This window comes from Muscardinus avellanarius, assembly GCF_963383645.1.
Source record: "Muscardinus avellanarius genome assembly, chromosome: 4".
In the NCBI taxonomy this organism is placed as follows: domain Eukaryota; kingdom Metazoa; phylum Chordata; class Mammalia; order Rodentia; family Gliridae; genus Muscardinus; species Muscardinus avellanarius.
Window position 1 is genome coordinate 39387142 of NC_137789.1, and position 13620 is coordinate 39400761.

The 13620-nt window shown below is 45.2% G+C and overlaps 1 protein-coding gene across 1 annotated transcript in view; it reads left to right on the top strand.

Moving 5' to 3' along the window:
- Nucleotides 1-13620, top strand: part of SNX31 (sorting nexin 31) — a gene marked incomplete at both ends in the record, with an annotated part of 63622 nt that overhangs the window by 19107 nt on the left and 30895 nt on the right. Inside the window, 4 exons of the mRNA XM_080694373.1 lie at nucleotides 151-261; nucleotides 4130-4220; nucleotides 5497-5584; nucleotides 9588-9657. Of these exons, the coding sequence (XP_080550499.1) occupies nucleotides 151-261; nucleotides 4130-4220; nucleotides 5497-5584; nucleotides 9588-9657 (360 nt within the window). The remainder of the gene's footprint in view (nucleotides 1-150; nucleotides 262-4129; nucleotides 4221-5496; nucleotides 5585-9587; nucleotides 9658-13620) is intronic.

Consider the following 13620-nt stretch of genomic DNA (forward strand, 5'->3'; position numbering starts at 1 on the left):
TCTGCCCTTCAAAAGGACTGCACTGAATGTCCTCACCGGGCTCCTGTGGACTTTGGGGCACGCCTGCCGGAGCGCACCGCAGAAGGCAGCCTGGTGGGTCCCTCGCCGCGGTGAGGGTGGAAGCTGACTCTCCTCTCCTTTCGCTTACAGAACACGTTTGACATCACTACCCAGAAAGCTGCTCTGGATATAGTTCTGCCTGGTGGGAGGAGCATTAAAGTGGACATTCTAACATCAGATACTGCAGAAAGAGTCTTGGAGGTAAACTTTGTTTAAGCTCCAGCTCCAGAGCTGAATTTAGGAATGCCTCTGCGGGAGAAGCAGGAACTAGGGCATGGTTATCTTCCAGAAGTTCCCTACCTATTTGTAGGAAGTGGTGGGATTTCCTAGGCGATTAACCAAAGAAACTGCGCATAGCCATCCTTCAGAGGTAAAACCCTCCCTGTAGGCTGAAGGAATTTCTGAGGCTGCTGTCACTTTCTTGGAATTTAGCTAGGATGTGGCCTGGAAATATGCAAAATGCTTCGTTATGGGATGCTCCAGAGCAGGGAGCAGGCAGGAGGGCACTGCTCCCCTCCCTGCTGGAACAGACCTTATTGAGGTTGGTGGTGACAGGTCCTGGCAGAGGATGGCAGGGGATTTCTCAAAGGCCCTTCCTCCTCCACTTGGATAACCCCTACAATCAACACTACATGGGGTCTGATTTTGGGTGCAGAGGCCTGGACCTGTGTTTGAGTCCGCTTTCTGAGACCACTGAGACTGTCTATCAAGAAGGTTTCCTAGGCTCCTCCTCCCCTCCCAAGGCCTTCTTATCTGAGCCCCTGCATCCCTTCCCCTTCTTCATTGCCTTGGGGGACAGTCCCAGCTTCCATCACTTCTCTCTGTTTCTAGTTTTGCTAATCTTCTGTACAGAATTCCAGAATGATCTTTTTGAAAAGCATGTCAAAGGTCCCTGATGCCTGATACTTGAAGGGATTTGTACTGAAAACCAAAATAGCTCAAAACCATAGTTCTCTGGATTGCCCTCCCAAGACCTACAAGGTGGAAGACAGACACATAAGTGGAGAAGGGTGGAAATAGTAAAAGGGGGACATAAATTCAGATGCAACAGGGTGAAGCAGGTGACACTAGGGTATAGCTTCAGGGTGGGAGATATTTTGAAAATAGTTGGGAAGTGCAGTGGTTTTCACACCCTAGACTCACTGACCAAACCAGACATAGCTGTAGCTGAAGCTGGGCCAGGGTGAGGTGTTTTGAAGTCTCCCACCTGCTTGAGAGTCTCCTATTTCTTATCTCCTGGTGAGCCTGGGATTCAAACTATACTGTGGCCACATAGTAGCTGTATGAGTTTGGGGCAGTTATTTCACATCTTAAGCTAATGTCTACATAATTATAAGATAAGTCATGCTCCATAAACACTGGTAATTGGTCAGTATTTGCATTATTCTTGATATTAGAGAGTGCTGAGGAAAGCAGTAAGTCTAGGGCTCTGCAAGGCAGGTTGAACATCTCAGACCCCCACATTTGAAATGCTCCACAAGCTGAAATTTTTGATCGCCAACACGACACCACGAGTAGAAAACGCTATACCTGACCTATGTGACAAATTTCAGTCAAAACACAGGTGTATTAAAAATAGTGAATAAAATCACCTCCAGGCTATGTGATAAAGTGTGTATGGCCATAAGTAAGTTTGCATGCTTAGACTTGGGTCCCATCCCCCAATATCTTATATATACATATATATACATACATATATATGTGTGTGTGTATGTGTGTATATATATATCATATATATATATATATATATATATATATATATATGGCACATGAAATCACTTGTTACTGACAAATCCAGGCCATTTTAATTCTCCACATCACAGGTCAAAAGTGTGGTTATGTATATATATATATATATATATATATATATATATATATATATGTAAATATTCCAAACTCTGAAAAAAATCTAAAATGTCCCTAGAAACTGTCACACGTTTGATAAGGCACATTTGTGGTCTCAGGAAAATCTGCTTTTTCTTATCTGATCACACTAGCCTGTGAGAAATGCAAATCCTTGAAAATGCAGAGAATTTCATTACAAATTTTAAATTGCTGTTTTATGCAAGCTAGAGAATTTCCCAGCCCCTGGAAGGGAATTCCATCTCAGTGTGGCCAGGCCCACTTTGCCTCATTTGAGGGTGAAGCCTGTAGTTATGCTGACCTGATGTAATGATATTGATCATTCGATTCAAGTCTAATGATAAGCCATGCCTAGGACACTCATGCCAGCCACTTAATCAGACTGTCTCACAAGGTAATTTACAGATGTCCAATAAGGAAAGTCCCTCTTTGAGGCTGGTATTTGTCCTACAGCATCTGAGCCATGTTCGGAGCATCAGTGTGCACGCAGTGCTGGGTATGCAGGTCCTCCAGTGTGTAGAGGGATCTGGAGAATGGAGTCCAAGGTCATGGTTAGGAGTAAGTTCTGGTGCTCTAATGCACAGTGGGGTGACTATAGATAATGATAGCATGCTATATGTTTCCAAAAAGGCTGGAAGAGAGGATTTTAAATGTATCTGAACTGAGATAGGTTGGATACAAGAGGAAGAACAGTTACTAGAGTGACCCAAGGTCTTATGCCTAAGAGTGCTGCCTCCTGGGATGCTTGTATCAGCTTTAAATTAATTAATTAATTAATTAATTAATTAAAAGAGCCAGGGGGCCGGGCGTGGTGGCGCACGCTTGTAATCCCTGCACTTGGGAGGCGGAGACAGGAGGATTGCGCAGGTTCAAAGCCAGCTGCGCTGGCTTAAGAGACCCTGTTTCCAAATAAAAATATTAAAAAATAATAGGTCTGGGAGTGTAGCCCGGAGGTAGAAGGGCTTCCAGGTACCCCAGTACCACCAATAAAATAAAATAAATAGAAGAGCCAGGGGTATAGCTCAGAGGTAGAATGCTTCTGGGTTCAATCCCCCATACTAAATAAAATAAATAAAATAAAATATGGATCACACACATGCATGAACACGTGTGTATGCACACACACATACACACATATACACACAGAGATAAATTTTTGAGAAAATAAAGTTGCTTACCCTGATTTGAACATCATACAATGTATACATGTATTTAAAAATCACCTGGCTCCCCATAAATATGTATAATGTGTGTGTATCAATTAAAACAAAACGACTGGGAGTTAAAGGAAGGAAATCACCTTCAAACTCAGACTTAAAGTGGGTGTCCAGCTGGTGGGGACGGGGAGACGGCCCGCGGTGTATGAAAGTTCTTGCTACGGGCAGAGGAGTAGATGTACAGTATTGGGAAGTCGCAGCCTAGTGACCCAGTGATAAAGATGGAATGATTGATTGACATAAATGTCAAAGAGGAATTTGAAATGTGGGCGGCCTGTGCCTGAGATTGGAGGCTTCCACTGAGCAAGTTACCCTTGACCATCCCAGGCAGCATCACATAGAAGTAGGCCTCCTGTGTCAGCGTGGATGGGAGCACGAGCGCTTTTGTGGGCCACCTGAGTGGAAGCAAGTACCCTTTTCCTAGTGTCTGCTGCCCTCGGAGGGTATACTGGTGTGCAGGCCCAAGGGGCAGGTATCACAGAGAACAGCTGCTGCCCTCAAGGGGACAATAGACACTAAAATAATCCAAGACATGTGTCCACCTCTGAGATAGGACAGCCAGGCTTTTCTTTTCTTCACTCTAAATCTTTATATTTCTGAGTTTTCTAATACAAATAGATGCCATTTTTAAGTCCCAAAAAGATTTCTTTGAATGTCCACTGGCCCACGAAATCACTTGTTACTGCCGGGCGTGGTGGCGCACGCTTGTAATCCCTGCGCTTGGGAGGCAGAGACAGGAGGATCGCGCAGGTTCGAAGCCAGCCGCGCGTGCTGGCTTAGGAGACCCTGTTTCCAAATGAAAATGTAAAAAAATAGGTCTGGGAGTGTAGCCTGGAGGTAGAAGAGCTTCCAGGAACCCCAGTACCACAAAAAAAAAAAAAAAAAAAAAAAAAAACTGACAAATCCAGGCCATTTTAATTCTCCACATCGCAGGTCAAAAGTGTGGTTGGCATCTTAACGTTCCTCCTTCTGCTTGTCTCTGGTTAAAGGTGGTGTCGTACAAGCTTGGACTGTGTCGGGAGCTCTTGGGCTACTTTGGCCTCTTTCTCACTCGGTTTCCCAAGGAGGGCAAGGTGTCAGGTAAGAAGGAATGAGGGCAGCCAGGAGGTGGGAGGGCAGGGATGGGCAGGGCTCAGCCCAAGGGATGCAAGGATGCAGCTGGGGCCCAGGTTGTGGCCCGTGGACCACTGTTTGCAGCTTCGGATCAGGTCGTGTCCTTGTTCAGAGTGAGCTGATACAAGCAGCCCTGGAGGCAGCGACAGGCACACAGCTTGGGTGGCTCTAGAAACTGCTTCCTCTCTATCTGCCCCATCCCAGTCCCCATGCCCTGCCCTTCATCCCTGGGCCTGGCCTGGCCCCTGACACCAGCCATGCACAACCTCTTTGTGCATGGAGCACAGGACTCCGAGTATCGGGACATTCTACCACCCGTCTTCTTGCCAGGGAATAAATTGTAATAGACTGTGGATGAACCAGGCACAGTGGCACACCCTTGTAATCCCAGTCCTTGGGAGGCTGAGGCAGGGCAGTTGCAGATTCATGACCAGCCTCAGCAATTCTAGTGAAATAGAATAAATTAATTAATTTAAAGAGCCAGGGATATAGCTCAGAGGTAGAATGCCCCTGGGTTCTAAGTAAAATAAAATATGGATGGTACAAAAGTGCTTAGATCCTTTAAAAGAAAGAGTGGGAGTTCTAGTGTGATAATGAAAAATGACAGTCCACCTCCATGACCGTTGCTTTTCTCTCGGGGCATTCTGAATATAACAGGGCTTGTTAGGTTGTGAAACGGTATGGATCATCTTAAAGCAGTTTGTGCATATCCTCAAGAGCAGAAGGTAGTTTTGCTTTGGAAGTCAGGGTCTTTGCAGCGGGGGTGGGAGGGCTAGGAGCTGTGGTGTCTGCCCTAGTGCTGGGCATCTCTGGTCTTATCTCTTCATCTGTATCCCAGGGTAAATATCCTACCTAAGGGGCCGGGATATGATGAGAATCAAATAATATTTATTTATTTATTTATTTAGGTGGTACTGGGGTTCCTGGAAGCCCTTCTACCTCAGGGCTACACTCCCAGACCTATCTTTTATATTTTTATTTGGAAACAGGGTCTCTTAAGCCAGCACGGCTGGCTTCGAACCTGCGCGATCCTCCTGTCTCCACCTCCCAAGCGTGGAGATTACAAGCGTGCACCACCACGCCTGGCCCCAATATTTATTTTTTGAATGAACTTCAGAAAGTTAAAAATTACAGACAAGAGAATATCCTTATTGTGTTTTTTTTTTTTTCATTTGAAAGTGGCTGTGTGTGTGAATTCTGTGTGTTGTTTTACCCAGCAAGACCTCCTTTCCCTTTTCTCTAGTTGTAAAGAAGTTGGTGGACTTTGAACTCCCTTATGTGAGTCTTCGAAGCTCTGAAGTGGAAAACTGTAAGGTTGAACTCAGAAAGTGGTGAGTAAATACTTGCATAGCTTCCCAAACTTGCTACTTACCACCTCCTTAAAAAAAAAAAAAAGGCTCAGCACTCTAAGCTGCTACTGTCCCCTTATTCTGTGTGACACCTCCCGATTGTACCAGAGACCAGAGGCTATTACCACTTCCTGGGTCAGTCCTGTGGGCCCCCGAGGGCGGCATTGCTCAATTTGGGAATCTATAAGTGACAGAAACTATTGCTGATGGGGACTGAGTTTCAGTGCACCCCACCTACACACCAGTCACTGCAGATAGACCAGAAACAGGGAGTGGGTTAGCAGGAGGGCAACAAGGAAGAAGAGTATTTGTTCTAAGGGCTAGGATGTTGAGAGCCGGGCATTGTGGCACACCACTGGAATCCCAGTACTTGGGAGTCTGAGACAGGAGGATCGCAGGTTCGAGGCCAGCTTCATACCCTGGAAAGACTCTGTTTCAAAATAAAAGGGAAGAGAGTGTGGCTAGGCGGTAGAATGCCCCTGGTTTTAAACCCCAATACAAAATAAATAAATAAATATATACATAAATAAATACATAAATAAGGAGGGGGGAGAAGGAGGAGACCTGAAGGATGACTTTCACTGATTTCAAGCACATTAAGTATGGGGACCTCTCATTTGCATCTCTGCTGAGAGGTAGACATGAAGGGAAGGCTTAAGAGATGGGTGGAAAGCTGGGCGTGGTGGTGCACTCTTGTAATCCAGCATTCCAGAGGCTGAGACAGAGGATCGAGGTTCGAGGACAGCCTTCGCTACTTAGTGAGGCCCTTTGCAACTCAGTGAGACTCTGTTTCAAAGTAAAGAATAAAAAATAGGGCTGGGGGTGCAGCTTGGAGGGAGCATGACCCTGAGTTCCATCCCCAGTACCACACACACACACACACACACACACACACACACACACACACACAAAGAGACAGGTGGAGTGGTGGGTTGAAGCAGGTAATGGGGAGATCACAGGCCATGCGTTGATTGGGAATGGATTACTGTCTGCATCAATTAAAGGGTTTGTTGATAATTACAAGCAGGTCTGTTGCACTGTGGTATTCCTTGAAGGCAAAGGTGAGCTCAGCCAATTGGCTATTCAACTTCCATTCTTAAAGGATAAGTACCTGGGTCATATGAACCAGGACCACTCATTCCTAGATTGATAGGACACAAGAGTCCCTCTGCAGAAAGTACTATTATTTTCCTAGCAACAGGGGGTCCCCTGGAGAACATAAAACAGAAAATTACAGTGAGAAGCAGGACAATTATCCACCCCCAAGCCTATATTCTGAAGTACCTGGCACTCATTGCCATGGTACTGTACTAAATTGCTACTTAGGATTGCCCTCTCCCAGTACTGTTATTCTTTAATTTGAGTACAGAGGCTTTAAAGAAAGACATTTTGAAATCTAGGAATGGTCATTCACTTGATCAAGTGATGTTTTGCTAGAACCCCAGTTTGTGGCTTTGAATTTTGAAAGGATCACCCCAGCAAGGCGAGAAGTTCACTCCTCAGAAGTATTCTGAGAAATGGTCAAAATCTTGTGGCAAAAACCCTGAGGAGGGGAGAGGCCTCGGGCCCACCTAAGGGTCTAGAGAATAATTGTGCAGGAAGCCGCTTTCTTCAGAGTGCTAGGCACGGTTGCTCCTGGATCACAGTGCATAAATCCAAGTCCCAGCTCTCTCAGGTCTTAGCCTCAAAACCTTAGGCAAGTAGGGCGTGGTGGCACATGCTTGTAATCCCAGCATTTGGGAGGCTGAGACTGGAGGATCGTGATTCGTGGACAGCCTCAGCTACTTAGTGATGCCCTTTGCAACTCAGTGAGACCCTGTTTCAAAATAAAGAATAAAAAATAGGGTTAAGGGTGTTGCTCAGAGGTAGAATGCCCCTGGGTTCCATCTCCAGACCCCCCCCCCACACACACCCTTAGGCAATTTTTTCTGTGTATTTTTATTGGTACATTATAGCCTCACATCATAATGTAAATCATGTTGACAATGACATACATGCTCACACTCTTGGTGCTTTTTTTTTTTTTTTGGTGGTACTGGGTGTGGAACCCAGAGGCTTTCTACCCCCAGGCTATACTCCCAGACCTCTTTTATATTTTATTTAGAAACAGGGTCTCACTAAGTTGCTGAGAGCCTCACTAAGTAGCTGAGGCTGGTTTCGAACCTGCGCGATCCTCCTGTCTCAGCCTCCCCAGCACGGGGATTACAAGTGTGTGTCACCACGCCCGGCTCTATTTAAACTTTAAGCATCAGCTTCTTTATCTGTAAGATAAGAAAAACAATAACAGCATCTACTTCCTAGATTATTGTTGAGTAATACCATATGCTCAAAAAGTTTGGTCGTATTTTTATTGTCATATTGATGATAATGATGATTACAGTCACCCAAAGGGAAAAAAAGCCCTGGGGCTTCGGCTTTTCACTTATGTACTCTCCTGAGAACTTGAGATCAAAGGAGAGACAAGAACTCTGTCTCTCACCTTGAAGCTGGAATTAAAAATTGGGCTTTGTCTATGTCTTCATTCAATAGGTAATTTCTAGAAGCTAAGTGCAAGATAAAACACCTGCCTGCATCTCCATCCTGGCAGATTGCCTTTGCTCATGGGACTGGAAGGAGAGAGGTGACTTGTGTTGCTGGAGCTGAGGGTCAGGTCTCTGGATGGCCACAGTGCATCATAGCACCCTGATGCCTCGCCCTCATGCAGAGGAGGTCTCAGCGGGTGGGATCAGGGAGGCCAGCTCTAAGAGCCGCAGGATTCTTGCAGTGAGGCCTCTCAGCAGAGCCTAGTCAGAGTTTTAAGAGGTTTTCTCTGTCCATGCCTTCTCTAAGTGCATCTCTTCAATGATAATATGGTCCCTTCTAGACCAGAGGGTGCCTGCTGTGGCCCTCGGAGCCCCAGCCTGGGGTGGGCCTGAGGTCCTCTGTTCCTCCATTTCCCAGCCTCTCCCAGCCAGGGGCCTCTGGGGCCTGTGGGGAATAAAGGGAATGCCAGTAGGAATGTTTCGGTTGCGTCTCATCTCCCAAAGGATGTTGACCTTCAAGCTGCACTTTTGTCCTTTCTCCATCAGTCTGGTTGGTCTCTGTCATTCTTAGCCTGCTGCTGTGCTTACACAGGAATGAACTTCAGCCCAGACTGGTGATTCTGAGTCTGGCCCAGTGGGACATCGCTAACCAGAGCTTGGGGCTCTGCATCTGGGGTCAGGAAAACTTGATCAGAACTGAGTCAGGATAGTCAGGGTGCTGGGGATGTACTGAGGATGGGTTGCTAACACAGCATTGGGGAGCAGGGGCCAGAGGCGGGGGGAGTCACTGAGAAAGGCAGCTAAGTCCGGGGAGGAGGGCAGTGATCGTGGTCTCTGGGCAGGAGGAGATAAGAGAAAGCAGGGTCAGAGCATAGAGCAGGCATGGGGGTGGATAGAGATGAGCGGAAGTGAAGCAGGGTGGTCCCACAAAGGGCCTTGGAGTGACCAGGAGAAAAGACTCCGCTCCTGCAGCTCCCAGAGTCTGGGGTTCACTCAGTGAAGACTCCCATTGGTGTGTAGAGTGTGAGGGTGGAAGCGGGAGGGAGGCTCCCTGGGCAGCTCAAGTGAGAGGCGAGGGCGGCCAGGACGGGATGGTGAGCATGGATGTGGGGGCCTGTGGGGACAGTTGGCCGTGCTTGGTGTTGTGGGGCGGGGAAAGGGAATCCAGGATGTGGTGGCCAAGAGTGAGCCAAGACTGAACAGGAAGGCAGACTCTCCCCTAGAGCGTTATTTTATTATTATTTTGCATCTTTACTCACCAGGTAAGAGCTTGCAACATAAAGAAAATAGGAAACAGAAGAAGCTGGGATGAAAGTGGAGGCAAGACTAGGGTGGAGAAATAGGCTGTGACCTTGTGGGAGAACTCTGGGCCACTCTTTCCAAGTGCACTGACCCCCAATCCCCGCTCTGGATGTACAGTGGCCAGGTCACATGAATTCACGCGTCACCCCTGAACCGTGCAGGTACATGGATCCAGCCCTTGACTCCATGCTGATGGACTGCAAAGCAGCCGTAGATCTGCTGTATATGCAGGTGAGAGAACCAGGCGCTGTAGGCCATGTGGATGGGAATCAGTAGGAACTTTTATAATAGTTAAGAATTCTGTCCCCATGCCTAGAATTGGCAGATTCATAGAGACAGAAGCTAGAATAGAGGTGATCAGGGACTAGGAGAAAGGAGAAGGGAAAATTATTGTCTAGTGGGTACAGAATTTTTGTTGGGGGATAATGAAAAGGTTTTGGTATAGATAGTGGTGGTGATTATAGAACATTGTAAATGGATGAACTACCACTGAATTGTACGCTTATGAATGGTTAAAGTGATGTGTTATATTGTATATATCGGATCACAATTTAAAAAATAAAAATAAAAAAGTAGAGCTTAAGGAAAGGAAATAATAAATGTAATGATAATTCTACAATTATCTTTAGATAAATGAAAATAATTTTAACATATAAAATTTCTATTTATATAAAAATTTTAGAAAAAAATTATAATAGAGGTACAGATTTTAACATCGCTCTGTGAATTTGCAGGTGATACTGTCCTCTAGGCTAATTAGATAAGCCTAAAGAATAATAAAGAATAAAGAATTATCTTGATGATAGAAGGTCACGGTATTCCCTAAATCTCACTTCAGCACAGCCTGCTTTTTCCTGAGCCAGCAAGCAGCACCGAGGCCCCTGGGCGGGCTGTGTGAACATGGGGCCTGGGGCCTGCGCTCAGAAGGCTTCTTTGATCTTTCACTCTTGCCCTCTTGAAATTCTTCATAATTTTTGAACAAGGGCATCCACATTTTCATTTGCTGGCTGTCCCTAAGTTTTCCCTCTCACCCAGTCCATGTCTTCAGAGGCCTGACGTGCGAATCTTCTTTTAAGGCATTTCCTGAGAGCATGGCACAGTCTCTTCTCAGGCAGCAGGTGGGCAGATCCCTGTCCATCCACTCTGCCAGGGCTTTCCAACCTGCTCTACCCAGCCCAGCCAGGGCTCTGCTCATGCTTCCTCCCTCACGTCTTCGCCATTTGACAGTGCATGTGTGGGGGCGTTTGCTGTCTCCTTCTCCACGAAAGCAGGTGTCTATGTGCTCATTGCTGCGCCCAGAAACTAGAACTGTTCCTGGTACGAGGTAGGCTCTAAGCCTCATGGTGGGTCCCACATTGTTTTCATTGTTTGAAGTGCATTGTGTCACCTAAGCTGAATAATAATACTGAGGCAGTAGGTACCATCCACGTTTTTAGAAGGTTGTTGACAAAGGATGGAGTACTAGAGGACGTGCAAGAGGAAGTTAGCAACACTGACTTGAACGGATGGACTTAACAGTGTAACTCCAAGCTGCTGCACTTGGACCTTTTCATAAAGTCAGTAGAACAGAAGAGAGGGGAGAAATGTTGGATCAGTCTCACTTTTGTGAGCTCTTCAAGGGGATGAGGAAACACCCATCAGACCCACCGTGGTACTGTGGCTAGAGCACAGAGTCAGTGGGCAGACTCTGAAGCTTCATGTAGTGGAGGGCAGAGGAAGGAAAGAACCCAAGCACATATTTCTTTGGTGACCTGGTAGAGCGCAAGACCTCTAATAAATCACCTCCACAAAGTTCTTCTGAATTCTAGGGAAGCAAATTGAAGTATCATACACTAATGTTTAATATTCACTATCATATTTTATGGCTAGATGATAGCTCTGAGTTCAGTTTCTATTAGACTTTGACCCATGTGGACTCATGTTCAGTGTATTTATATACATATTCTATGGGTTGGAGCAGAACCCACCATTTCAAATGTTTTCTAGAACTCATTACATTATATCCTTTGGATATACTATTGGTTGTGTCTGGTTTGTTTATTTATTTATTTGTTTGTTTGTTTCTTCGTTTATTTATTTTTGCAGTACTGGGGATAGAACCCAGGGACATTCTACCTCTGAGCTACACCTCCATCTGGTTTATTTGATAGCACATCCTTGGTTGAAAATGCATCACCTAATTCTAATTTTGTTCCAGTGAGAAATATAAGACTGTGTGGCATGGCTACCAGTCATCATTGTTATGAGAGATCAGAAATGCCGACGCCATGACACAATTTTTATCTGTCTTCATTAGCAGTTGTAAACCAGAGGAAAATGGATGATGCTGTTTCTTTTGCTCATAGCTGGAAAAAATGGCTTTATGGGAAACACACTGAACTGTGATTTCAGAATGAATTCTATGCCTTGTTTTTTCATTCTCCCTCTTTGTCTGTCTCTCTGTCTCTCTGTCTCCCTGTCTCTCTCTCTGGTCTTGGGCCAGCCACTTCATCTTCTGAACTAGTGTGTCCCTATTCAGCAATGAGGTTGAATTAATAATCTCTAAGTTTTTGTTCAGCTTTCATAAACTGTCATTCAACCCTTTGCACATGGCACTGGAAAAGTCTTCCCAAAATTGTAGTTGATGTCATAATCATCTTTATCATTGTCATCATCATCATGATTATTCCCTGGATCCAAGTAGAGGTACTAAGAAGTCAGAAGGTGGGCCCAGGCCAACAGGAGAGTCAGGATCACAATCCGCTGCCTCCTTTGGAAAGCCTTCCTTGGCTTCCACCAAAAACCAAAAACAACCAAAGCTTGCCTCGCTTCCTCTCTGCTCCCGTAGTATTAGCTTCTATCCTTACCATGGCGTTTCTCCCCAGTGTTGCCAGCAGGGTCTCCTTCCTCCTGTGTCCTAGGTGCTTATCCTAGATGAACAAGCGAGCAGTAGTCATCCTTTTAAAAGTGAGTACAAGATCTTATGAGCCCTGATAAATGATGGAGTTCCCACTGAACTAGCCAGGGATACCTGTTGGAGTTTTCTGAAACAGATGTGCCTGATGCTGTCTGAACAACCATGTGTCCACAACCTATTTCTTCTCTTCCTTTTAAACTTGAGTGGCCTTAACAAAATGAAAGATTGCGTATAAAAGTATAAATCTCTAGTTTGTTTTTTTTTTTTTTTTTTTTTTCAAAAATATCAAAGACCGCCGGGCGTGGTGGCTCACGCTTGTAATCCCCGCGCTTGGGAGGCGGAGACAGGAGGATCGCGCTGGTTCGGAGCCAGCCTCACTGGGTTAAGAGACCCTGTTTCCAAATAAAAAATATAAAATAGGTCTGGGAGTGTAGCCCCACCATCTTGGAGTAAGGTCCCATATATAATGAATTTGAGTGATGACCTGAGAATCTACAATCAGAATCAACTCTTCAAAGGTAGCCATACAACTCCAGTTATGTTGTTATTTCTTCTGTAGGACATTGCAATCTCAGTGTTTGAGACTCCCAAGCGCCCAAATGATAAATACGTCTTCGGTCAATACTCACTGCTGTGGCTGCAGTTTATTTTCATTATTTCGCCATGACTCCTCTCTGACTGTGTAGTACTGTGCTCACTGTCTTTAGGGTCTCTAACATCAGATGAAATTCAGGAAAGGAAAAAGGTGTTTAGTTCTTCAGGTCAGGCAGATTCCAAACTGGTATGGTATGTAGGTTCACATTTGAGAGCTGCTGGTGACAAGAAGGAACCTGGGATGGGCAGCTGCCTGCTCTATCGGCACTTAGCAGCTGCATAGTGAGTTTGGTGTAGTGGCCCGGCCTAGGTTTGATCTAAATCCTGCCATTACTTGCTGGGTCATCTTGAACAGCATAACTCCTCTGAAGCTCAATCTATTCATCTGTAAGATGGTGATAATAATTCCTACCCTGTTGAATCAATGGGGAAATGGGAAAAAAAATCAAATGGAAAGCCTATCTAAAGCAGACTCTCAACAAATATTGTTATTTTTCTTCTCCCTAAATCCCACAACTCCTGCCATTTACTTGCTGGGTCATCTGGAACAGCATAACCTCTCTGGATCTCAATTTATCCATCTGTACAATTGTGATAATTATTCTTAACCAATATAATAGTTGGAAAAAGTTAATGAAAAAAACATATCTAAAAAAATTCTCAATTCTATTATTTTTCTTCTTCTAAATTTTTTTTACCTTTCC